The following is a 23,104-nucleotide window of genomic DNA, read 5'->3' as shown; positions in this document are numbered from 1 at the left end:
TAAATATAACTCTGTAAATGACATTGATTCATGTAATGCGTGAGCTTACCAGCTGAACATTGAGGTGTCAGGTTCAGGCTTTTTTCCATGGCTCATGGCGCTGACATCAAGAGAAGCCAAGTCCATACCAAGCAGCTCCGCAATTCTCTCTCTGCCATAAATGTCCCCATATTTATCCAGAACCTGGAAATCACATACAGATGTTGAGTTGAACGTCGTACTTCAATATATAACTGCAAAAATGTGGCTGACAAAAAAAGACAAAAAAGTCTTACCTTTCTTTTCACAAACTTGTCCCAGTAATTGTTGGGGAAGGTTCTGCACAATGATAAAAACATTAGCTACAGTGTGCTCAGTTTATCTTATTTATTTGAAACTCTGGAGCCTCACACATTTCCTTTCCAGTTTTGCACAGATAAATATCTTCCTGACCTAAAACCCTGTTTGTTCTTTTTTTCTTTCCTTATTTTCTCATTGCCCAATCATCTTTCACTCTTTATCAGCTCATCATCTCTCCTTGCTCTCTGTCTTCTATCAGTGATACTGTGATTTTACTGCACAACCATCTCTAGTGTTTAAACAGGATGCTTTGAAAAAGAGAAAATACCCAGTGAGTGACAGTTCTCTGGGCAAGAGTGCCTTGTTGTACCGACCTGGTACTAGCAGGTTCTATGTAATAAAGTATCACGAATGATACTGAAACATGGGTCTTACGGAGTGTTGAGCACCAGTCTGTCCCACTGGCCCTTGATGTCATCGTCCTCAGGCTGCTCAGTGACATAGAGGCCATCGAACTCCAGCTTTCTGGCCAGTTCTTTCTCTCTTTTGAAGATAACCAGAGGGACCTTACAAAGGTGGAGATGGAGCAGATATACCGCATGAAACCTATGAAAACACACCCCTAAAACTTTTTTGGAGTAAAGAAAAGCAAATCTCTCACACACCTTCAGGCAGTTGTAGCCAATGATACAGAGGAAGGAGATGATGGTGTGAACAATACCAAAGAAAGCCATTGCTGGTTCCATGTAGCCAGTGCTCTCTTCCAAAAAGTAGTACAAAGGACCTTCTTCATCATCATCTTCCCCTCCGTCATCTAATCCTGATCCGTCTTCCTCAGTACCGGAGCCTTCAAAAATCCCAGAACCCTCAAAGAGACCAGAACCCTCAAACTCCTCCTCACCTGGAGGCGTGTCAGACACCTAGAAAGGTCATAAAAAACAGCAGTCCTCAGGGTCTTGGTAAAGCTTCTAAGAATATTTTTACTAAAAATCTGAAAGAAATATTTAAGACACGATCACAAATATTAGTTGGTGCTGATGTATAAATGTGAATATGCTTATTTTTATGCACGTAAGACTCCAGAACTAACAGATTCTAATAACTGAATTTGTAATGCACAGTGCTACGTCCCAGGTGTCATGACATCAAATTATTTAGTCAAAACAGACCTTGTAGAAGAGCAGGATGAAATTGAGAGCGAAGGCAATGAACAGGGCCAAGAAACGTAAATTGTAGAAGTTGCGAGAAAGGTAGTTCTGGAAAGAAATAAAGAAATTAGCAATAATGCTGTGATAAATGCCGATAAATGCACATGCTGATAAGGTGTCCTCCATGAGTTACTAATCACAAAAGTATACTAGGGGTCATTTTAAAAATGTTCTATGTATGAAACTAATCTCTAGTACACTAGCTGAACATATCAGACTCATTTTCTAGTACTCATCATGGCAGTTAAAATACATTCAACACCGTGCTGAGAGAAAAAGCTGCTCACCATGAATTTAATCCTCTGAACCTCCAGCTCATTCCACAGTTTAAAGCCCTCCTTATCAGATTTCTTGTCCTTCTTCACTTTGGTCTTCACACTTATCTCTTCTTGTTCCTCAGGCTCTTCCTCCTTTACCTCGGGTTCAGGCTCTGCCTTCTCTGCTTTCTCTGCTTTCTCTGTTTTCTCACCATTCTCGGTGCTTGGAAAGACACAAAGAAATTTAAGCTTGGGAAAACAAAAATAGCTTTAGACTTTTGGCACTGTTTAAAATGGGATTAAAAACTCAATACCTACAAGGGTGTACGCTATGTATGTGAACAGCTAACAAAACCGTGCAGAGTTACAACTGTTTTTTAATCAATAACATCCGGAAATTGTTTATAATTGCACACATGATAGTGAATTCAGTGAATTGAAAATATATTATGTTTAATCTCAAGGACACATTTTAAGCAGATCCTGCTTATTTTTGACATCAGACTACAACAGGCAAACGTCTTACTCTGCTTTCTCGGTCTCCTGAGGAGCCTCTTCTTCGTGTTCAACCTTTTCTTCATCTCCTTGTCCTCCTACTGCAGCAGCCAGCTGTTTTAATTAGTTTACAATTAATTAACCAGTTACTAAAGAGTGTACATATTAATAAACAACTATGAGAGAGAACAACCCACCAGTTTCCTCTTCAACAGTGGAGTGCCCTCTGGAGTCGGAGGTTCTTCTGGTGTTGTCTCTCCCATGTCTCCAAGTCCCCCAGGAGTATTAAAGCCAGGCAACCGTCCACCTTCTCTGTCCTCACCATCCTCTTCTTCCTCCTCTCCACCCACAGCATCTATGAGGTCTGCCACTCCATCTGCATCTTGGACTTCCCTAGCACCCGGTTCAGGCGGTAGGTCCCCATGAACTTCATCTTGGGTGGGATCAGGCATACTGGCCAGGATCTCTGTGACTGTTATCTTCTTGGCACCCTCTACTAAGCCTCCACCAAACAGTGCCTTCCATATTAGTGTGAAGAAACCCTTGCATATACTATAGACAAAAATCAGGATGCCCATCAAAACAGTGTAGACGAATGTAACCAGGCCGATAATCATGTCCTTTACCGTCATTTTTCGAAGTTTGCGGTATCGACGCCGGAGGTTACGGAAGGTGAACATGTTAAAGAAGTTAACCACGCTCTTCAGAAACTCTGCAAAGGCAGAAGCCGACTCCGGAGCTTCACCCTCACCATTTCCTTCATCTCCTTCTCCAGACTCTCCTTCATCTCCTCCACCTTCCTCTTCTTCTTCATCATCTTCTTCTTCTGCACCATCTCCCTCTGGCTCAGAGATAGATGCAGCAATGTTCATCTCAAAAATGGTGTCCTCACAGAAGTTCACAAACATCTCCATTTTCTCACTCTCGCCACCCTCGTTGACCACATCAAAGATGAACTGCCGCTTGGACTCTCTGACTTGAGGCATCTCCCACTGATTGCGGTTCTCCTCACTGATTTCAAAGTAAATGCGTTCGATTTTCCTGCTGGCTCCCATGATCTCGATACGGCCAAGGAAAGGGCGGAAATAGTTGAGCACGCTCTCTGCTTGTTCCAGGAAGTTCTGAAGGCGAGTGTCATGGGGTACATGCTCTGACAGGTTTGTGAGCAGAACAGCAATATTGAAACCGATGTCTTTTGCTGGCTCCTGGAAACGATCAGCAAACTCCTCAAAGTTGATCATTTCATTCTCATCAGCCTCTGAGCACGAGAGGAGGAACTGGATTTCAGATGGAGAGTATTGCTTCTGACTGTCCATGGCCTTGGAGAAGTCCTTCTTTGAAATAAGACCACGTGGATCAGTCACATAATCACGGAACGCATCAGATGCCACTATATCCTTGAGCTTGAGGAACATGTCGAAGAACTTAAGGATCATCTCCACATTGCTGGAGGACTCCACCAACATGTCAACCATTTGCCTGGCAATGGTACCATTCACCACATTGCCTGATAGCAGTACAAGCAGAGATGAGATAAGGACAATAGAATGTATCTGACAGAAAGAAGCAGACATGATCTGATAGTGAGGAGTAGCTTACCTTCAAGCAGTGACAGAAGCATCACTACCATGTCCTTCTGCAGATCTAAAAGCTCCTTCAAGAGACCAATTTGACTGGAGTCCTTCAATGGAGCCAAAACGTATATACCAGAACGCAAAGACACAGCAGAGAGACAAGCTTTTTAAAGGGTATTGACTAAAAAAAAGCCATTTTTTGTATACATTACAGTTTAAACTGAATATAATTTGCTTTTTTTTTTTAAACATAAGTGAAAGGCACTACCTCAGAGTGTGATCTACTCCAAAAATGATCCTGGGGGTGCATTTTTGAATAAAGAATATGCATTTTTATATAATAAATTGTACACTGAATGTGATAGGATGTGAGACAGAAACACAGGAAAGGGGAAGGAAGAAAATGGCTCTTCTAACAGCCTTAATTTGAAAAAGAGACTGCAGGATGGACGACAGCCATATTTGCAGATGCTAATCTTATCACTCCTGAAGGCCTGCACCAGCTGATATGACAAACTTCAAATGTTTATCATAGGTCATAGTGGCTGTCAGGCTGGTGGAGATCTAGAGGAAAAGGATGTCATGCAAGCCAGCAAAAACTGCTTGCGAAATCAGAGTTGTACCGTTTTAAACAGCTTATCATCTACAGCAAATGAAACAGCTAAATGAAGAGAGACAATACAACACGTTAAGGCTTTAAGGAGTAAAGTGAAATGAATCCCTCAAAGAAGAAATAATTAATTCAATCACAATACATCCGGAGACACTTAACTTACAAAAGTGTAATTACAGTTTGGTGTGTAATAATCATCGAGGTCTAAATCTAGCACAACTAAGTGAATAACTGTAACTTTGGCTTCTTTAACAGTTGAGACCTAAAATCTATATCATTACAATAAACGCAAAGACAAAATATGAAGTGCTGCAGAGAAAATACACAAAGAGGCACATGTAGATGGTGCAGGCTATTAAGCAACTTATTAAAGAAAGTATTAAGCATGAGGGCTTTAAAAAAGCATGAGGGGCTTTAAATGAGATGGATTCGGTGTGAAAACACAGATTCTTACGCCGTTTCGCTGTCCAGGATCGGGGTGCATCTAACAGAGTTACACATGAAAATAAAACTGTTTTACATTAAATGTTTACTTTGTTTTTGGATTGTCTCAGCATGAATACTATCTAATGTTTTGTCAGGCAACAGCCTCCATTTCAATAACCAAGACAGCATATATTGTTCTGGAAGTTTTTTTTGGCATAGAACTTCCGAACAAAACTTTTTTAAATGTATGTGTTTTGTTTTATCTAAACCTGCCTAAACAAAGTACTTGTACAGAATTAATTTTCAGGAGAGTCATATGACATAAAAAATGCCTTTTAATCAGTCAGTAGCAATAAAACAGCCACACAAAATTAGGTTAGTAAACACTGCAGCTTCTTATAAACCAAAACAAATGAATGACAGTAGACATGTGTTATTGAAAGCAAACACCCAAAGCACAATCAAATAGCACTGGTAGTTTAACTTTATCATACAAAAATGTAAAGTAGGAAAATAGAAGTAATAGAAAGGAATAAGTGTATATTTTTTCAAGTTGTTTCTGCCAACTTTAATGAAGTTCATATTATTCGGGGAATTCTAATTCCACATTAGACTGAGTGAGAATAATTAGCTTTGCTAATGTAGTAGCCATCATTTCTGCAACTCTGAAAATGTTTTCATATTTCTCTGGGTGGAAATCTAAAATGTCAAACAAAGTTGTTGAATCGATGAACATAGCTAATAAACGTGTAGGTACAAGACAAATACTGTATGCATGAAGGAAGATGATCTTGCATTTCTAATTTAAATTTGGTTACAATCTAACTAAAACGTAAAGACAGTTAGACTTAATATATAGACAGATTACTTTACCAGGGACAAAATTTGCAAGGTTTAAATATCCTTTGATATTTATCAGACAGTTAAATATCAAAAGACTCATCAAAGTGGCAGAAACAATATGACTAAAAAGGGAGGAAACGGTTAAGATTTTTTCTAAAGTTAAACCTGAGAGTAATCAAACAAATACATACTTTTCTCTGTAGGAACCGAGAGAGTGACAGTTTATATAATTAGCATAACAAAACAGACAAATCGACAACTATTTTTATAAACAAGTACGTTTAGATTATTATAGAAAATAGTTGGGGTGGGGGGGGTGGATTCTAAATGGAAATTATTCCTGACACCGGGAAATAAAAACTAAAAAAGAAAAAGATTGAAAATTAATGACTTCAATGGCATGTTCCTTACCTGAGCAAGTTTCATCATCATGTGAGCAAAGACATGTAGAAAGCCCACAACAGCGTCCCACAATCTGCTGTGGGCCAGAGATTGTTGGTTCCCAGTACAGGGACCCTGAAAGTTAACACACACATCGGCAAATAAAGATAATATTCATGTGCGCTTACAAATTTGGAAGACATATTTTTTTCTTTGTAACCAAACAAAATATTTCAAAAATTCTAAAAAGTCTGATTTTGGGAACAAAACTGTGTTTTGAAAAATGCATATCCTAAGCAGGAATACAAAACCTGTAGAATTTCTTCTAAAAAGTCAATTTACTCTGTAATGTACAAAGTTTAGATCTGAAGGGGTTCTCCACTTAACCACTGTCTGGAGGGCCGTGGCAGTAGACCCATATTTGGAATATCCCCTAGAAATCTTATCTTCCACTAAGATTTCTTATCATTCATGCAGCAAGATTTTTACCTGGATATACTCAGTCAGGCTGTTGAAGACCTGCTTGGCCACAGTCATTGCTTTGGAGAAATTCCTCTTGCCAGGCTCATCAATTATGTCTTTTCCTGAGTAGTACCAGTAAAAGTCACTAATGGACTCCTGCATGCAGGAACAGGAGGAAGAACATGATGTTAGCAAGGGTTCTGGATGACTTATTTAACTCTCAAAAAACTTAAAAATATCAGAAGCTAACTGTAATATCTAATTTTTATGATATACTGGATTCATATTAAGACTCTTTTTGAGCTCCCAGAAGTCATTAATAAGAAACCTTTCAAAAGCTTTATTGTATATAAGGTGCTTAATCCTCAGTCTTACCAAAATCAGGGTAAGTACTGTATATCTGACTGACCTGGAGTCGAAGAAGGTAGTCCACAGTGCAGATGATGACATTTATAGTAGTTGTGCTGCCTGTCTGAGTCCTTAAGTAGTTCTGAAAATCTGAGGATAAAAGGAAAAGAAAATTAACTGAATTGCCAAAATTAAAGAAGTCTACTTTTAAAAATTCAGACAGACGATAATGCACCAGGTGCATCAAGTGCTGACTTTCAGCTTTAATTCAAGAAGTTTTATAAAAATTTAGCATTAACTGTTTAGGAATTACAGTTCTATATACAGTGTCCCGTGGGGAGACCCAAACAGACGTGAAGAAGATCTGTCTAGAGCAAAATAAAGGCCGCCAGAATGATGTGGACCCAGCTGAAGAGAACAGCCCAAAATAGAGTCCGTTGGCGTGGTGTTGTTGTGGCCCTATGCTCCACCAGGAGTCTACAGGCTCTGTGTGAATTATTAACGGACCCAAGATGCAGACTGCTTAGTTGTGAGCGAGCTTTATTAACAAAAGGGTGAAACAAACAGGGACGAGGTGGACGAAAACCAAAACTTAAGAGTAACCTAAACTGGGAAAAGCTAAGCAAAAACAAACCTGAAACCTTGAGACATGAACCAGAGATACAGGGAGAACAATGCGGGGAGAATGCACAGGAACTGTGACTCATGTTAAAAAAACTTTAGGAGTGTCCAAATCACTCTTAAAAAGAATGAATGAAAAAGTGCACAATGAAACAATTATATCAGTGGTTAATAAAAACTGCTTCACAACTTCTAACCAATCTTTGACACATATATATGGAGAGAGAGAGACAGGGGGAAACTCAACAAACTGGTCAGGAGGGCCAGCTCTGTCCTGGACTGTCCCCTGAAGTCCATTGAGCAGGTTGGGGAGGAGAGTCTAAGCTAACATCCATCATGGACAACACCTCCCACCCCCTGCGTGAGACTGTACGAGCACTGAGCAGCTCGTTCAGCAGTAGACTTTTACACCCACAGTGTAGGAAGGAGCGCTACCGCAGGTCATTCTTACCAGCAGCTGTCAGACTCTATAATGCAGCTTAACATCCTGTTGGTCATCTTACTCACCAGCTTGTTTGTTTACTGTACATTTTATATATAACTCTGTAGATTTTATACATATCCCTGTCCATTTTATAGATATCTCCGTTCAATGTTCACCTTGTGTCTTCCTTTTATATTTTATTTTTCCTTGCTGTAAGAGCTCTGTAACACCGAAATGTCTCCTCCATGGGATAATAAAGGTTTATTCTATTCCATTCTATTCTATATTCCCCACTCATATTCAGCCGAAAGCAATCCTGACCGTGCTTCACAATGCACACGGATAATGACTCCAAGTATGCTGAAAATTTCATTTATGAAATACAAAACTTAATGCTGAAAGTCTAAAAACAAGGTGGCATCACTCTGCCTCATGGAAGATCACTAAATACAGCCGTGGTGTTTGGTGAATAGACTTGTTTTATTTAGTACAGCCATGACTTACCATTATTGTGGCCCTCACAAAGAAGTTGAAGGAAGCGGAAGAGGTCACATGTAAATTCATCGTCTGCCATCACTTTCTCATCTAGGATGAATAACAAAAGGCATGCTAATTAATCTGTGCGAAAGCAGGTTTCTGCAGTCCCAGGACAGCGTACACATGAACTGCTTTTATTCTGTTAGATTATAGTGGTAAACACAAGATTATGTATATTAGGAGTAAAGGTTGATGCTATAGAGGAAGTACCCTATAAAATGCTAGGGTACCTTTAGCTCACGTTTCTTTAACATTTTAATGTTCTTTTGCAAAACTTGAATTGTATCCTTTTTGACTTGATCTATTTGACTTCACCTTACAGAAGTTGTAGATAAAGATTCAGACCAGTTTTCTTTCTATATAGTTTATATATGTATATATATATATTGTGGTTACATTTCACTGTGTGTTATACTTGTATAACTATGCATGTGACAAATAAAGAACCTTGAACCTATATATATATATATATATACACACACATATAACAAATTATAAACAAAGAAAAGGGAAAAATGCACCAGGAGATCAAAATATCCAATCATTTTGTCTTCGTACAAGAAAATATAAAAACAAATAATTATTTAATTGGAAATTGTAAACAATAAATTGCCCATAGGCGTGAATGCAGGAGTGAACGTGAGTGCGATTGGTTGTCTCTGTCTTAGCCCTGTGACAGACTGGTGACCTGTCCAGGGTTCTACCCCGCCTCTCACCCTAAGACAGCTGGGACAAGCTCCAGCAACCCCTGCAACCCTGAAAAGGATAAGCGGAAGCGAATAGATGGATGGAAATTATTTTTTCAAATGACCAGTTATAGAAAGATTATAGAATTTAGTATTCAGGTCAGTTTACCTTCATTAAGCGCACTCATCAAATAGTTAAATATTGTAAACCAACTTTATATTGTTCATCTACACATTTAACACTGCTGGATTTAGATTTTATTAGCATTAAAAGTTAAACAGTAAGCACAAATGTTATTTATAGGAATAGGTCATGAGTGGACATTATTTAAAATGACATTATTTAATGTTTGTGAAATTGAGATTCATGTTTGAACTTGAAGAACGTGTGACTGTGATGGAATGTGAACAAATGTGTATTGCAAACCAGCTCAACATTTTTTAACACAAAAAATCTGCACAACTCAGATGAACAAGAAGTGTCAGCCACATCACACTGTAGTGGACAATGAAAGTACACATAAAAATCACAAAATAACAAAAATACAGCTGAAAAAACAGGACATGGATACTGATGGTAAACACATAAACACAGATATAACTTCCACGGCACACCATCATGCAGTACAGATCTACTGAACTCTGTAAACTCCTGTTAGCTATCAGCTTGGATGTTGGGGGAAAATCAGGGGGGAATGCAGGAAAATGCACTTTAATAACCACTTTTGTCAATATTTTTGAAGGAACTGGGAAGACTTTCATAATTTCTTTGCAATAGAATCTAACCTAAACATTGCACTTTGCTACATATACTGCAAAAATATCAATTTCACAGTTCTCTAATAGCATGCTATCAGGTAAAAACAGTTTATTTCCAAAAGATGCACAAGCATGCTTCGATTTAATCATGAATGAACAACAACAAATCATAACAAAGCCATGAGGGGGATGCCAGGTTTTTCTTAAAACAACAGTCATGGACACATGCCTCGGGAAAAATACGTTATCATTGTGACTCATGTTAAATATTCCCATAGGTATACCAAGCAAAGAGGTAGCAATAAAGTTAGAAGGCTACCAGAACAAAATACATTAAAGGTATATGATGCAGCAACAGCTGGAACTTTAAAAAGACTTCATTTCTTGTTTCTTACCAGATTGAACTATCACATCGTATCATATGCTGTGCACAAGCAGAGAAGAAATGATGTACAAAAATATGTACAAATAGACGCTATAACAGGGAGATACTCAAGGACTGAGATTCTACTGAGCTGCCTTTGGACTGCCTCGTTGAGCTTTTTTAACAACAAGCACAGTAAAACATTATGACCTGATGATTCATAAACAACGCTACGATACCGATGAAGTAAAGCAAATCAAAATGGAAATGATCAGAGGTTAACCTGGCCATTTACATAGTTTGTGAAGATCAGCCCGGAACGGGAGACGCAAACAAACTACATTTAAACTATGGAAATAAGAGCGACGCAGAGCATAAAAAGTTCCTACACTTTAGCTTCTAGCACAATTTGTGAATGAAATACAAAGAAATAGGAAGATAAGACGATCACATTTCATTCCCATTGATCTATACTGAGACAGAGCTTGATGGAGTTACAGTAGATCTGTCATAAAACACTCAAGGAGGAAAATTAAACTTCACAGCCACTTCAAAAAGAAAAATTAACTTGGATACAATGAATAAATATATCAACATATTGTAATCTACCACTGACCAAATGACTCTAAAGCTTAATTTTACTGGGCTCTTGAGTGAGAAATGAAATGCATATTAAGTTCACAGCAAGGAAAAGGCTAGTCAAAAGAAGAAGAGCCACAAGGGACAGAAAGGACAGAAAGGAGGGGGAGAAAGAAAGAAAAATATATGACAGCAAAGTTTCATTTACCACGTTCTAGCTTCTTATCTTTGAACCGCGAGAGCAGCAAATTGATGCGTAGGAAGGACATAGGCATGAGGAGTAAAGAGTTGAAACGGGCAAAGTGAACAAGATGTAGGGAAGAGAAAAACAAAGAGACGGAGTGAGTCCAGAATTCTCATGACTGTCAGCGAATGATAAACAGTTTCATACATTAACAGTCAAAATGCTGCGACTAACACACATGTGTCATGACTCCTTGACTCTGGACACATGAAAAGATATCTGTACCAGGCATACACATACAGGCACACACAAATGCACAGTATAAAGACTGACACTAAGAAAATATTATATTATATCACAAAACAAAGGAGGAGAACAAAGATGCAGATGTTTGTATGCATTGCATGTTGAGTTTGTGAGTGACCATTGAAAGCTGTCGACCATACTCACTGGTGCCTTCTTCTGAAACCATCCCAAGTCCCTCAGCCTTGTTCTGTCTCTCAAAAGCGTTCAAGTCCAAAACACTGTTAACAGCAAACATTTAATCAGGTTAAAAAGTACAAAAACTTGTATATCCCCTCCAACGGTAAGCAGAAGTATAACATCGACGTAACCATAAATATATTACAGACCTGCAGGTCTGCATCAGAGACTGAATGCTAAGGAAGAACCCCACATCCTTTTTATCCTTCAGATAGTCCAGCATCCTCTGCACACAGATGACAAGAGCATGATGACAACAACGCTCTAATGAAGATGTCAAGATGTAGATAGGCGGTAAAATAAATTTTGTTTTTTAAATCTTTTTAGCCTATAGACATAAATATATCATACTCATGAAGGCTCTTTACCTGCTGTACATCACTGTTGCCTCCATTGAGGATGGAGATTCCCAGTTTGAGTGTAGAAGAAACCATGGCTCCAGGTTCACCTGAAACAAGCAGATACCGCTCGTACAACAACTTGACCCAACCATGAATAGCGAAGCTGGATTCTCTTTGCCAAGATAACAACAGATAAAATGGTAGGAAAGGTTGCCTACAGTTTTTTTATAGCAGGGGAGTCGAATAAGTCTGAGGGAGAATGAGCTGTGCTGCCTCTACAGCATAAAGTGGGTGCGATGGGTTGTCCATGACGGACAGCAGTTTATTCAGTGAGCTCCTAGCCCCCAAAATTTACACGTCCTACTCCCACTACTTTTTTATAAACAGGTTCATCTAACACAGCTAACGCTTGGTTCATAATTTTCACACAAGTGTTTGTGTGTGTGTGTGTGTGTGTGTGTGTGTGTGTGTGTGTGTGTGTGTGTGTGTGTGTGTGTGTGTGTGTAAGAGTGTGCTACTATGTGTCTGTGTGCAGATCTAATGTGCAGCAGCTACCTTTACAGGCGCTGATCATTTGCAGCACCATCTCTGCAGCACCACGGTTGTGCAGACGGGACTGCTGGTACAAGAGCCTCTGTTTCTCCATCTCCTTTTCCTGTGCAGCAGAGTAGCAAGGAAACAGCTGTAACCCTGTCAACAGAGACTGCACTGCCCCCCGCACTTACACACACACACACACACACACACACACGTACAGGCACACATACACTAAAAACACACACATCCTGATAATCTTATTCTAAATATAATTTGCTATTGTATTTGCTATACCATTGGTCCTGATGTCATCCAGAGTTGCTGGTTAATAATTCGTGTTATATGTACGTAACACAACTTTTTACACTTACATTTATTTTATCACCTATGAAACAGCTTCTCTTAATCTTTCTTTGTGTTAAGCTCAGTTAAGTGAGCAGATTCTCACTGTTTCCATCAGATAGTGGCCAGTTTGTTTCAGCTAAACTATTCTTTTCAAGTGTTGAATGAACTTGTAAAAAAAAACAAGCTGTTTTAGTGTTAATACTCGGGACTCTTGAAGACATACAATTCTCTTCCAATGTATTAGTGTTGGAGACAGTTATTCCAGTTTATGATATCTAACACAGGTGCAAACATTCAATTGCAGCAATCATTTCATCCCAGATTGTAACACACACTTCACATATTCTTCTTAGGAAGCAACATCAGTTGCTGGAGTAAAACAACATGCAACCCCTGCTTCCAACAGAACAGCTTAGGGTTGTTCTACTTCACAGCCTAAACTTATATTTTATGCTACCTGGAGTAGCCTGTCTGTATGTGACGCTTGTCTGCTTTTTAGATAAACTATAAGACCCTAAACTGAAACTGAGGAAAAGTTGCTTGCTTGACTAAATATTTTCGACATTTAGAGTTTTGACTTGTCACGATATGAAAATAAAAAAAGACTGTTTTATTCAACAACTTTGAAATATTTACTCTGAAAAAGGCTGATTGGTTATGAGCACCATTTAGTTATACAGCAGCAGTCTTTGTCAAACTGTCAAATCACTCATCACCCTTCAGATTTATTTGAATTAGATTAATAAAGGTATGTGATATTTTAAAACTACTGAACACTAGACAAACAAATGAGTCTGCACATCTGCAGACACTGCATACTGTTTAATATAACATATTAAGATTAAAGTGAATAAAAAAACACACAAACTTTAATGCTGCGTGACGCAGTATTCTAACTCACGCTATTCGGACTATGCTGCACTATACTTGTCTTTTTTATATTATTCTGTGGTACAGTACAAATACTATAATAATAGCAGGTAATGAACAACCATCCTGTTGACAAAAGAGGTTACATTTGACCCACCCACTGCACATCATGCACAGACCCCCACCCAAAGCACCCAAACCTCTACCTAACCCTCCCTCCGCCCCCCTCCCTCATGAGCCTGAAGTGTTTTAAAAACATGAATGCACTTTTCTCTGGTTACAGAGATTCCGCTCAGCATAAGAGTATGAATAGAAAGAATGGAAAGAAACTGTGTGTATGAATGAATGTCTCTGTGAATGTAGCTGTTGTATGCTCGCATGAGTGTGTTTGGGCTTGGGGCGGTATATGTACGGCTGACTGTGCAGGCTTTTACTGTATTCTTGGTGAGCACAGAGAGGGAAACTTGTTAGCGCTGTCCAATTCAAAGGAAAGACAAACAAAAATCAATTAGTTGTCAGATGTTAGAACTCTAGTTTTCAGGTGAGTCTATATGGGTGAACACAGTCAAATTAGCAGGTGATTACATGAGTTGTGAGTCAGAAAAGGGTGGTGCATGTCTAGAAGACACTGACCACAAACTCTGAGACTTGCACAGGGGACCTGTTAGGGATCCTGTGCTATGGCTTAATTAATCGCCATTATCTGTTTCTTACTAAATTAAGTCTAAAAGGGGCAACATCACAATTTACGTATCAGGTTCCAAAAGGAACAGAAATTCTGAAATCACCACAGCTGCAACATTACAGTGTCGAAACACCTTGGGCTTGGAAACTGTGATTCTGAAATTTCAATAGCTAGTACAGACTCACTTGTCTGTCTTCACCTGGGTTTTATTTTGAATTCTTTAGCTGCCGTCATCTCTACACTCGAGTCATGCAATTTAGAAAAAACAAAACAAAACAAAAAAAACATTCTTTCAGAATATTGATCCCGACTGGTGTGCAGAGTCCAGGAAAGGCATGCACAGGTCAGTCCACCACAACAGGAAATAGACACGTGGTGTGAGTTAACGAAAGGAAGACAGAAAGGGAAAAAAAAGAGAAATGTAGCAAGAGTGGGGTGGGGGGGATGTGCCGAGTGTGATGTCATGGTGTAGTCACTCAGTGCGTAGGGAGCTGCTTCTCCGCTGACTCCCCTGCCTCCCTTCCCCTGGTCCCCCCATACCATCTCTGTCTGTCGCACCTCAAAGGATGGCTCCTCCCCCTCCTGTTCTCCCCCTTCGTCCTCCTCACCAATGTGGCAGCTCTGAAAGCAGCAGACAGAATGTCGGTGAATTATTCTCTTCTGAAGTTCAGCTTCAAGATCTATTCCCATTGGTGTTTTACAGGTCTTACCTTTGCCATAATATCAGCATATGACATATAGAGATGGTCAACATCAAGTTTACTGTAAAGAAATACCACAGAGCAGGAATCAGTAAGTGTCACTGAGGAACAGGTCAGAGAACTGAGGCAGAGGAAGAAAGACGCTCTCACAGCTTTTCTGTAAGAGCTGTGCGGCTGAAATGAAGAATCAGCTGATGAAGGGGGTCAGGCTTCGTCTCAGTCTCCTCTTCCTCTTCCTCCTCTTCTTCCATGGTTTTCTAATCGTTAATAGATAGGATAAAACATGACAGACCCTTTGTATAAAGAATAGACAATATGCCAGTGATGAAACATTAATGAAAGTGTAACTTACTGATAAGTCATCAATCATCTTGTCTTCAAATGAGTAACCCTCGGTTTCTAACCAGTTGCGTTTGTATGCATCCAAGAACATGTTGGTTACCCTGTGCCTGCAAACAATGAAAGATCACTGACAATTAGGGATAATTAAGATAATTAGGTATAATGCCTCATAAAGCCTTTTGATTTTATTGTCGATCATGTTTTGAATAAGTAAGTTGCTAATCATTACGTGGTGATGTTGTACAGAGGCGTCATCCTGAAACAGGCCACCACAGCTCTGCGACGCTGTTTAGACAGCAGCTTGTGCCAAACCATTTTCTTTGACTTGAAGGGATGTTCAGTCTAATGTACAAAAAATAAATAATTATCTTGGAAAATGTCTCAATTTTCTTAAGCTCTGCATTGCCTGCTGGGTTATAGTCATAGGATCAGAGAGATAAGGACTTTTTAAACGGAGAGCCAGTTCCAGACCTTCTTTTATTGAGGATGCCTGGTTGTACTCACCACTTCAATGTGGTAAAGGACAGCAGACACCTCTTGTACTCTCTTCACCACCTTCTCCGGATCATCGGCATCTTCTGCTTTCCCAGACATCTCTTTATAAAGAGACATCTGCCAGCGCATTGCTGGGTCCTCTACCTAAAATATAACACGTCAATGTGTATAATGAACAGAATGAATAGATTTATACAGGAATGCGTTTATTATCTTCTTTCAGTTAGTAAAGAAATAAAAAGTCTGCCTACCTTGCCTTGCAGATGCAGGTTGTTGTGCAAGAATTCCCTCACCTCTTCATCTGTGTCTTTCTACGAGTTAAAGAAACCAAGATTTGGAGGACATTTATAATCCTATAGTTTAGTAATTAACAGCACGCAGCCTCTAAACAAATTTGGGAATGAAAAAAGTAACAGAGTTATATGACTGTGGAAAAATTATTATTATATATATAGAGAGAGATAAAATCATTTCTACCCATTTTGTGTCAAAATGTATGCTAACAAAGAAGCAACGCTTTTGCACTATAGAAATTTAAAGCGCTATTAATCTATGAAGCAAGTTTTGCCCAAAGAAATCACATTAATAAGCACAAGTACCAGTGAGTATCTGATCTTGGCAAGGTTGATGAGTTCCTGGTCTGCAGGAGAGCACATATTGAGGCCGATGGGAAGCATCTTCTTTAGCGCTGCTACAATTAGGGAGGTCTGCACAGAGTAGCGGTCCCCCCGTCGCTTCTTCTTGGTACGCTCCTGCTCTGAGCTGCCAGACTACAGAGAGATTAAACTGATTGAACACTTTCTATTCCATGAAACAACTATATGGCACCAATAAAAAATCCCTTTTCAGAAAATGGTTTGTGGCATTTAAGGCTTTGGAGAATATTTAACAACTAAACAACATATTTTCTTCAACTTTTCGTGTCATGTCATGTGCTTCATTGCTGCACCAGCAACAGGTGTTACACACAATGCAGCTTCACTGTTAGTACTGCAGTGGCCAGACAGGGCACATCCTGTCCATTGGACATCACAGAGAACAGCACATGGGGTCAGCTCCATCGCCGTGGAGCTCTTCTCACACGCTCCTATCCAGAGCCTGACAATGCTCATTACTGTCTGTTGTCTGGCCTCACAGCACCCTCTCTGCCCTTATTGTGCATGCTTGGTGTTGGTGTGTGTGGGTGGAAAACACTCTATGGGCTTTGAGAGTCATTGTGATGATCAGGAAACAGAAGCTCACTACAGTAATGCCCATCTGATAGCCCAGGAGAAGAGGTTCTACTTGCACCAACCACGTAAAACATCAAACAGTGATTAGGTTTATTTAACAATTTAATGGTGTCAATGAACATGACATGAAGTAACGAGTCCAGTTAGTAAATATGATGACAGTATTCTGGTGATGTAGTGAGAGCTAGCTTAATTTCCTGCAAAAGATCCAGCGACTGACATTTGCTACTGGTGGACCGAGCAACAGCAGGGTATGGACTTTTGGTTTAAACAGCTACTGAAAAGAGAAGAGTCCCCCAGTGCAGGAATCTCTGACACAAAAGCTGAAAAAAAAAAAACCCCAAGCATCAGTGACACAAGTAACATCACAGTAGCACGGGCTCCATAACTGTATCCAACAAGGATCATCGAAAGGCAAACTATTTACTGGTCAAAGAAAAACAGGGTGATGGTACTCGGCTGCAGGAGTGCACACACCAAATTATATACGCTACTGCTCTGCCGAGCACCATGAAACCTTTCACACTACTGTGATCTACAGCAAAGAGCTTTCATCAAGCTGCTCCGGACCCCTACTCACACATATACAGACACACATAAAAGCATATGTTTGCGACACATTCACACTCACATTCTTTACTCCTAAAAAACATCACTAATATATTTGTGTATAATATAATCTCACACTTCATTCATTCACTCATAGATGTGTAGTGAAGTCTCTCCTAAGAGGAAAAACCCTGTATGTGTGTGTTTGTGTGTTTGTATACGTGTGAATATTGGGATCTGTCTATTAGCAGTTGATGAAATGCCTCCGCAAACTCAGGGTGCCATGCGATCAGCACAGCTCTCGTGCACAAACACGGTCTAACCTCTCCATCTCCGGCCTAGTGGCCCAGCGTCCAACCCCGACACAGGATATATATGGAGAAAAAACAGTTAGCAACAATCTTACTACTACACTATATACTGCCGCTTACACAGACCTGGGAAAAAAAGGATATTAATATTTATGTAACAGCCCATCAGTCTTCTTGTAGAAACTTATTTGTGAAATGACTGAAATGAACACTTACAGAATAATCATAAAGCTACAGCAGCTTAAAGAAAAACAATGAAATAACAGCTGAGAAAACACCAAGAAGGGCTTCCTGTTACTTTTCTCTGCTTGTAATGGGTGGTGTTAGTGAAACATTAATTATTAGAGTTTAGTTTCTTAATGTGTTATGACTCAAGATATGGAAGTAGGTGAATCAAACCTCTAGAGAACAGGCAATGTTTTACTTTTACATTTCCTTTGCTCTCAGATAGTACCTTGCTCATCTTGCTCTTACTGTCAGCAGTCAGGAAGGACATGTTGTTGATCTCATTCATCACCACGAAGTTCTGCTCCTCCCTCTTGAAGTTCTGCAATATATAACACAATAAAGATGCTAAACGAGAGACGGAATAAATGCATACATATATGATGTCAGAAAACAGAAGACTTACGTGGGATTTGGACCAGAAAATGAAGACCTCACCCACCATCCTGAAAAGCTCCTCTGCATCTGGGTCTGGACAAGTCAGCCAACTTGCCCTACAGACACAGGCAGCAATAGATAGTTCTTAAACGTGAATCATGACCAGCAAAAAAAAGGGTGAAATGAAAGTGGAGCTTTCTTTTAAAACCTTGAATTATTGTTCCTGTGGAGTTTCCTGTTCTACTGTTCAGATTTTGAATTTATTATTTCTTGTAGGTTTAGTTCCCTGGTTCCATCCCTCTGCCTCAATAACAACATTGTGCCTCATTGCAAGACAAAAAAGCGTCATATTATGCTCCCCTAAATTTCTAATTTCAATAAAAAAAAGAAAACTGAAGCAGAAATGTGTTTCATATAAAGGTGCTGCTAATCTCAGCTACCTGTTGTTGTCCACGTAGCGAATGAGCAAAGGGTAGAGAGCGTACAAGTCCCGACAGAGTACAGCAAACTCATCTCGAATGGTCCCGTTTTCGCTGTCCACCTCTGTTTTGCCCTCCATGCGCAGATGATCCTCCTCTGCCACCACCTTTGCTGCACGCTTCTTCAGCTTTTCCATGGTTGGGATAAAGTGGGATTTAAGCATCTCTGGTTTAGCCCTGCTGACAATGGGCTGAGCGAACACTGGACAAGGCACAAAACATTTGCCAGTCATCTCCAAATAATAGTTGTGTAACATGTGAAAATGTAGCTGTTTACACATTATGATATGCTGCAATACTATAGCTGTGTGTCACGTGACATTATTTTGGCTTATTGTAAATCCTCTGGTCACTAACCTGCTAATCTTTTCATCCAAGAGGCTTCATCTATACCCAGGTTGTTAACCACAATCTTCATGATGCTACCCAGCAGCTGGTTGAGTTGCTCGGAGGTGACAGCGGTGCAGAGCTGGCCGTCCTGCTCGGGGAAGTTCTCTGGGCCTCTCTCCCACCAGCGCGGGAGATAGTTGCACAGCATGGGCAAGGTGATCTCAATCACATGGGGCATTTCTGTGTAGCGAGCTCCAGACTCAGCCAGGTCATGGATCTCTTTCATCAGAATCTCCAGTTCTGGGATGTCAGGACACAGCTCTTCTACTTGATTGGGAAGACCAAGAACTAAGCGGGGAGAGAAAAGACGAGTGAAATCACGGACATGAAAAATAACTCAGCATGAACACTATCTAATAGTTTGAAGCATGTAAAATGAATCATAAAGGTAAAAGAACTCACTTGCTCTCTCTCTAGGAGTCTTGGTCGTGTAAACAGAAAATGAGTTGAATTCATTTAGCACTGGTTCAAGAAAGGCTACCGGCATAGCAGCTGCTAAGTGGGCCAAACACTCGCCAAGAGCTGGTCGCTGTCTGCAAAGGAAGGAAAAACATGCATACTCATAAGATGTCTGTATGAAATAACACATGCAAAATCAACCTTTGAAAGAATACATGCGCATAAAGAAAAATAAATGTTTCTTGTTATGATATCTGATATATAATGAAAAAAGTAAAACTAGTTCCAGGCTTTTTTTTAGACCATGTCTCTACTCACTTCTCCACATGTGGAGTCTTCACAGTGCCCAAAGAGTAGATGCTGCACATTAGACGATAGCAGGATATCTGCAAGTCGTCCACTGAGAATGTCGAGAAGAGACTTCATTAGCTCTGAGTTGGTCCAGAGTAACAAGTCATTAATGGTTCATTTAAAGGACAAAAGCATTCTACTTACTCATGACATCATCACCAAACTGGTGTTGGGCAATGTGGTCAAACAGTGAAGTGAGGACTGGCAGCAGGGCAGTGGTGGTGTAGTTGATATTCTGTGCTACACCCTTAACCTGTAAACAACACACAAATACAGATTTCAGTTCACAAGAAAAACATGAACACATTTGTTTAGTGAGCAAAAAGAAGAGAAAACCCTCTCTGACCTGGTTTCGACTGGACACCTTGCCCAGTTTCAGATTTTCAACCATCTTCTCAATGTCATCCGCAGCGCTCTCAAAGAACTGACGCAGGCCGGCTTTCACAATCTCAGGGCCTGATTTCATAACAGTCCTTAAAGAATACACAGAGAAAACGTTTTTCTAAAAATCTCAGACAGTTTGTTTCCATTTTCTCTTTGCTTGAGGAGCAATAGGGATGTTTTATGGGTATATTGTGATCTACCTGGCATCCAGTGATCGTGAGAGAATGTGCAGGCAGTTTACCACTGCAGGGGCATCCGTTCCTGAAAACATAACAAAAAAGGTGCATTGTCAGTGCTATCCTTCAGCTCTACAAGAGCCCAAATTACTGCAAATGCCACAATTAGCTCTAAACCTGGTATACAGTTTGTTGGGAAATATTGAGCAAACTCACAATTACACTACAACGGTAAAGTCTGAATCTTCTGAATCACAAATGTTAAATACATAGCTGAAACAACAATAATTATTATTTAAGAAAAGAGCATAAAAAGTTGTTAAAAACAGTTTCTTAAGTGCAATGCCACCATCACAGAGTTTTATTTAGGCACGTTTAAAGTGGAAGATCATATTGTGCTGGTGAGACAAGCTCACCTGTCCACTGGCCATGTAACAATGACAGTCTACTTAAGACATATGGTGGTGAAGGGGAGTAAAATGACAACAAAGCATTCATTGTCTCATATAAGCCAGGATGATAAGACACGACAAAGCTGCAGTACAGTACCAGTGGATATCTGACGCCGTCACAGACATTCATGCTAACTTTGTGGATACCTTTTAAATCAAAGACAAACTACAGCAAACATTAAAGCCAAGCAAAAGCTGAGCTAAAGACAGAGAAGAGAAGAACTGGTAAGTTAGGAGGAGGTGACGATGATTTATTAGTTTGATTAGTATGTAAAGTAAAGGTAGGGAGGAGGAAGAAGCAAAAAAATAAAACGCTGTAATAAAGAGAAATTACACAGGAAAACAAATACAGAGATGGTGACAGGGCATGACATCATGCAATTTCCTTACCAAAAAGAGATACTCTGTGCCTCACCAAAGCAGCCAACTTACAGAAGATACTGAGGTAGGAGGAGAAAAGAGGAAGGGAGAGAGGAAGGGAGTATAGTAAGGGGAAACAAGGCAGGAAAAATGTTTGAAGTACACATAAAGCAAAAGGAAAGTAAAGGAGATCATGGATATCACACAACAGGAGAAAGATGGAGGGACATGGAAGGAGAGGACAGATACTATCACACTGTCCTAAAGGGAAAGGAAATGCCAATTTTTTCAGGACACATAATTCAAGGTAAGATTGATTTTTTTAAAAATATGGTTTTATGACACATACCTCGCAATCATCTCCTTCTCTTTATTTGAGGAATGACCTCCACTGCCCAATACTTTGGCAGGAGTGGAGAGAAAGTACAGGCAGTGGTTCTTGAAGTACTGATTTACCAGCGGCAAGAGGATCTATAAAAAATAACCCAGCATAAAATATCCAATTATAAATAGTATCTGCTTAGTAAAGCTACAGAATAAAAGGTGTTTCTCAAAAACACAAATTGTGGCAGTTTTTTCAGTCCCTACAACTTCAGCACAGGATTCTGTTACAACTATCACCCTCTGACATCTGAAAAAAAGTACGACGAATAAAGAAGCTCACCTTGGCAAAGAATTTGATTTCTTGTTCGTGTGGTGACTTTTCCACTCTACCGCTGCTAACTACAGCCTCTGTTAGAAAAAATAAAAATAATAATTAAACCACTTCTGACTTTATTTCTGGTCTAAACAGCAGTGCACACAGTATAAGTACAAAAATCTATGTGTGTTCAATCACAGTACCAAGATGAGCGATGAATTCCTGGGCAATGTCCATCCATTTAAGAAGCTTCTGAAGGAAGCCATAAGCAAAACGCTTTTCAATGGAGGAGATGTCCTGTTCCATATCCTTTAGACCTCTAGGAGTGGAAAAAAAGATGGAGGAAATATGGAAGGAGTTGAAAGAGAAAAATGGATAGCTCTAATCTTAAACTGAGAGCTCCAGCTTACCTCGTCACAGCATATCCATTAAGCTGGAGGAACTTGAGCAGGTCCTGGGCTTTCTCCCTGTCTCTGGCCTTCTCCTTAGCCGTCAATGTGTCATAAGGCACGAGCAAAGGATGAGTACCACCACCTAGCAAGGGCACAAGTCATTTTTTAAATCAACATATCATTAAAAAGAAAACTCCCAGTTTACTGTAATAAAAACTACTCTTGCCTTTGGACTGTAGCTCCAACTTCTTCTTCCTGCCCCAGGTGTTGTGATAGTTTTCTGCTAGCTGTTCAGCCATAGACTATGTGGAAAGAAAATAAATAATTATTCTACCTAGTTCTTTAAAGGTATGTGAGCAACTTGTGTGACCTATAAATGCTGGGGAAAATCTGACCAGAAGAGACATACTTGCAACTCTCTGGAGAGGGCCATTCCTGAGATGTCTACTGGCTGAGGGCTGTATCCGTGACTCGGATCATAAGTGGCCTGAAGACAATTTAAAAAAAGATCTTGTGTGTAACAGTGTCCATGTGAAGTTTTTCAGTA

The 23,104-nt window shown here is 39.8% G+C and overlaps 1 protein-coding gene across 8 annotated transcripts in view; it reads right to left on the bottom strand.

Moving 5' to 3' along the window:
* ryr1b (ryanodine receptor 1b (skeletal)) overlaps positions 1 to 23,104 on the bottom strand; it is a 62,505-nt gene that overhangs the window by 3,431 nt on the left and 35,970 nt on the right. The window contains exons 56-99 of one of the 8 annotated variants that reach the window (XM_076873404.1): positions 22,967 to 23,044; positions 22,784 to 22,859; positions 22,576 to 22,699; positions 22,369 to 22,484; positions 22,190 to 22,257; positions 21,875 to 21,996; positions 21,556 to 21,605; positions 20,738 to 20,798; positions 20,500 to 20,626; positions 20,298 to 20,406; positions 20,121 to 20,202; positions 19,806 to 19,936; positions 19,371 to 19,691; positions 18,975 to 19,215; positions 18,563 to 18,650; positions 18,386 to 18,478; positions 17,944 to 17,958; positions 16,439 to 16,609; positions 16,091 to 16,150; positions 15,849 to 15,983; positions 15,574 to 15,686; positions 15,355 to 15,451; positions 15,153 to 15,259; positions 15,012 to 15,063; positions 14,842 to 14,922; positions 12,420 to 12,519; positions 11,892 to 11,971; positions 11,673 to 11,749; positions 11,491 to 11,564; positions 11,065 to 11,082; positions 8,436 to 8,516; positions 6,948 to 7,036; positions 6,566 to 6,694; positions 6,107 to 6,211; positions 4,082 to 4,111; positions 3,839 to 3,920; positions 2,437 to 3,746; positions 2,271 to 2,353; positions 1,775 to 1,967; positions 1,449 to 1,535; positions 945 to 1,199; positions 715 to 845; positions 276 to 318; positions 50 to 183 (exon numbers count right to left, since the gene is read on the bottom strand). In XM_076873404.1, coding sequence (XP_076729519.1) covers positions 50 to 183; positions 276 to 318; positions 715 to 845; positions 945 to 1,199; positions 1,449 to 1,535; positions 1,775 to 1,967; positions 2,271 to 2,353; positions 2,437 to 3,746; positions 3,839 to 3,920; positions 4,082 to 4,111; positions 6,107 to 6,211; positions 6,566 to 6,694; positions 6,948 to 7,036; positions 8,436 to 8,516; positions 11,065 to 11,082; positions 11,491 to 11,564; positions 11,673 to 11,749; positions 11,892 to 11,971; positions 12,420 to 12,519; positions 14,842 to 14,922; positions 15,012 to 15,063; positions 15,153 to 15,259; positions 15,355 to 15,451; positions 15,574 to 15,686; positions 15,849 to 15,983; positions 16,091 to 16,150; positions 16,439 to 16,609; positions 17,944 to 17,958; positions 18,386 to 18,478; positions 18,563 to 18,650; positions 18,975 to 19,215; positions 19,371 to 19,691; positions 19,806 to 19,936; positions 20,121 to 20,202; positions 20,298 to 20,406; positions 20,500 to 20,626; positions 20,738 to 20,798; positions 21,556 to 21,605; positions 21,875 to 21,996; positions 22,190 to 22,257; positions 22,369 to 22,484; positions 22,576 to 22,699; positions 22,784 to 22,859; positions 22,967 to 23,044 — 5,819 coding nt within the window. The remainder of the gene's footprint in view (positions 1 to 49; positions 184 to 275; positions 319 to 714; positions 846 to 944; positions 1,200 to 1,448; positions 1,536 to 1,774; positions 1,968 to 2,270; positions 2,354 to 2,436; positions 3,747 to 3,838; positions 3,921 to 4,081; positions 4,112 to 6,106; positions 6,212 to 6,565; positions 6,695 to 6,947; positions 7,037 to 8,435; positions 8,517 to 11,064; positions 11,083 to 11,490; positions 11,565 to 11,672; positions 11,750 to 11,891; positions 11,972 to 12,419; positions 12,520 to 14,841; positions 14,923 to 15,011; positions 15,064 to 15,152; positions 15,260 to 15,354; positions 15,452 to 15,573; positions 15,687 to 15,848; positions 15,984 to 16,090; positions 16,151 to 16,438; positions 16,610 to 17,943; positions 17,959 to 18,385; positions 18,479 to 18,562; positions 18,651 to 18,974; positions 19,216 to 19,370; positions 19,692 to 19,805; positions 19,937 to 20,120; positions 20,203 to 20,297; positions 20,407 to 20,499; positions 20,627 to 20,737; positions 20,799 to 21,555; positions 21,606 to 21,874; positions 21,997 to 22,189; positions 22,258 to 22,368; positions 22,485 to 22,575; positions 22,700 to 22,783; positions 22,860 to 22,966; positions 23,045 to 23,104) is intronic. The other 7 variants (XM_012921659.3, XM_076873406.1, XM_076873407.1 and 4 more) reach the window with 7 other exon arrangements.

Source organism: Maylandia zebra, linkage group LG14 (genome assembly GCF_041146795.1).
Source record: "Maylandia zebra isolate NMK-2024a linkage group LG14, Mzebra_GT3a, whole genome shotgun sequence".
Lineage (NCBI taxonomy): Eukaryota > Metazoa > Chordata > Actinopteri > Cichliformes > Cichlidae > Maylandia > Maylandia zebra.
The sequence above is the reverse complement of the archived record's forward strand: the minus strand, read 5'-3'. Positions and strand labels throughout refer to the sequence as shown.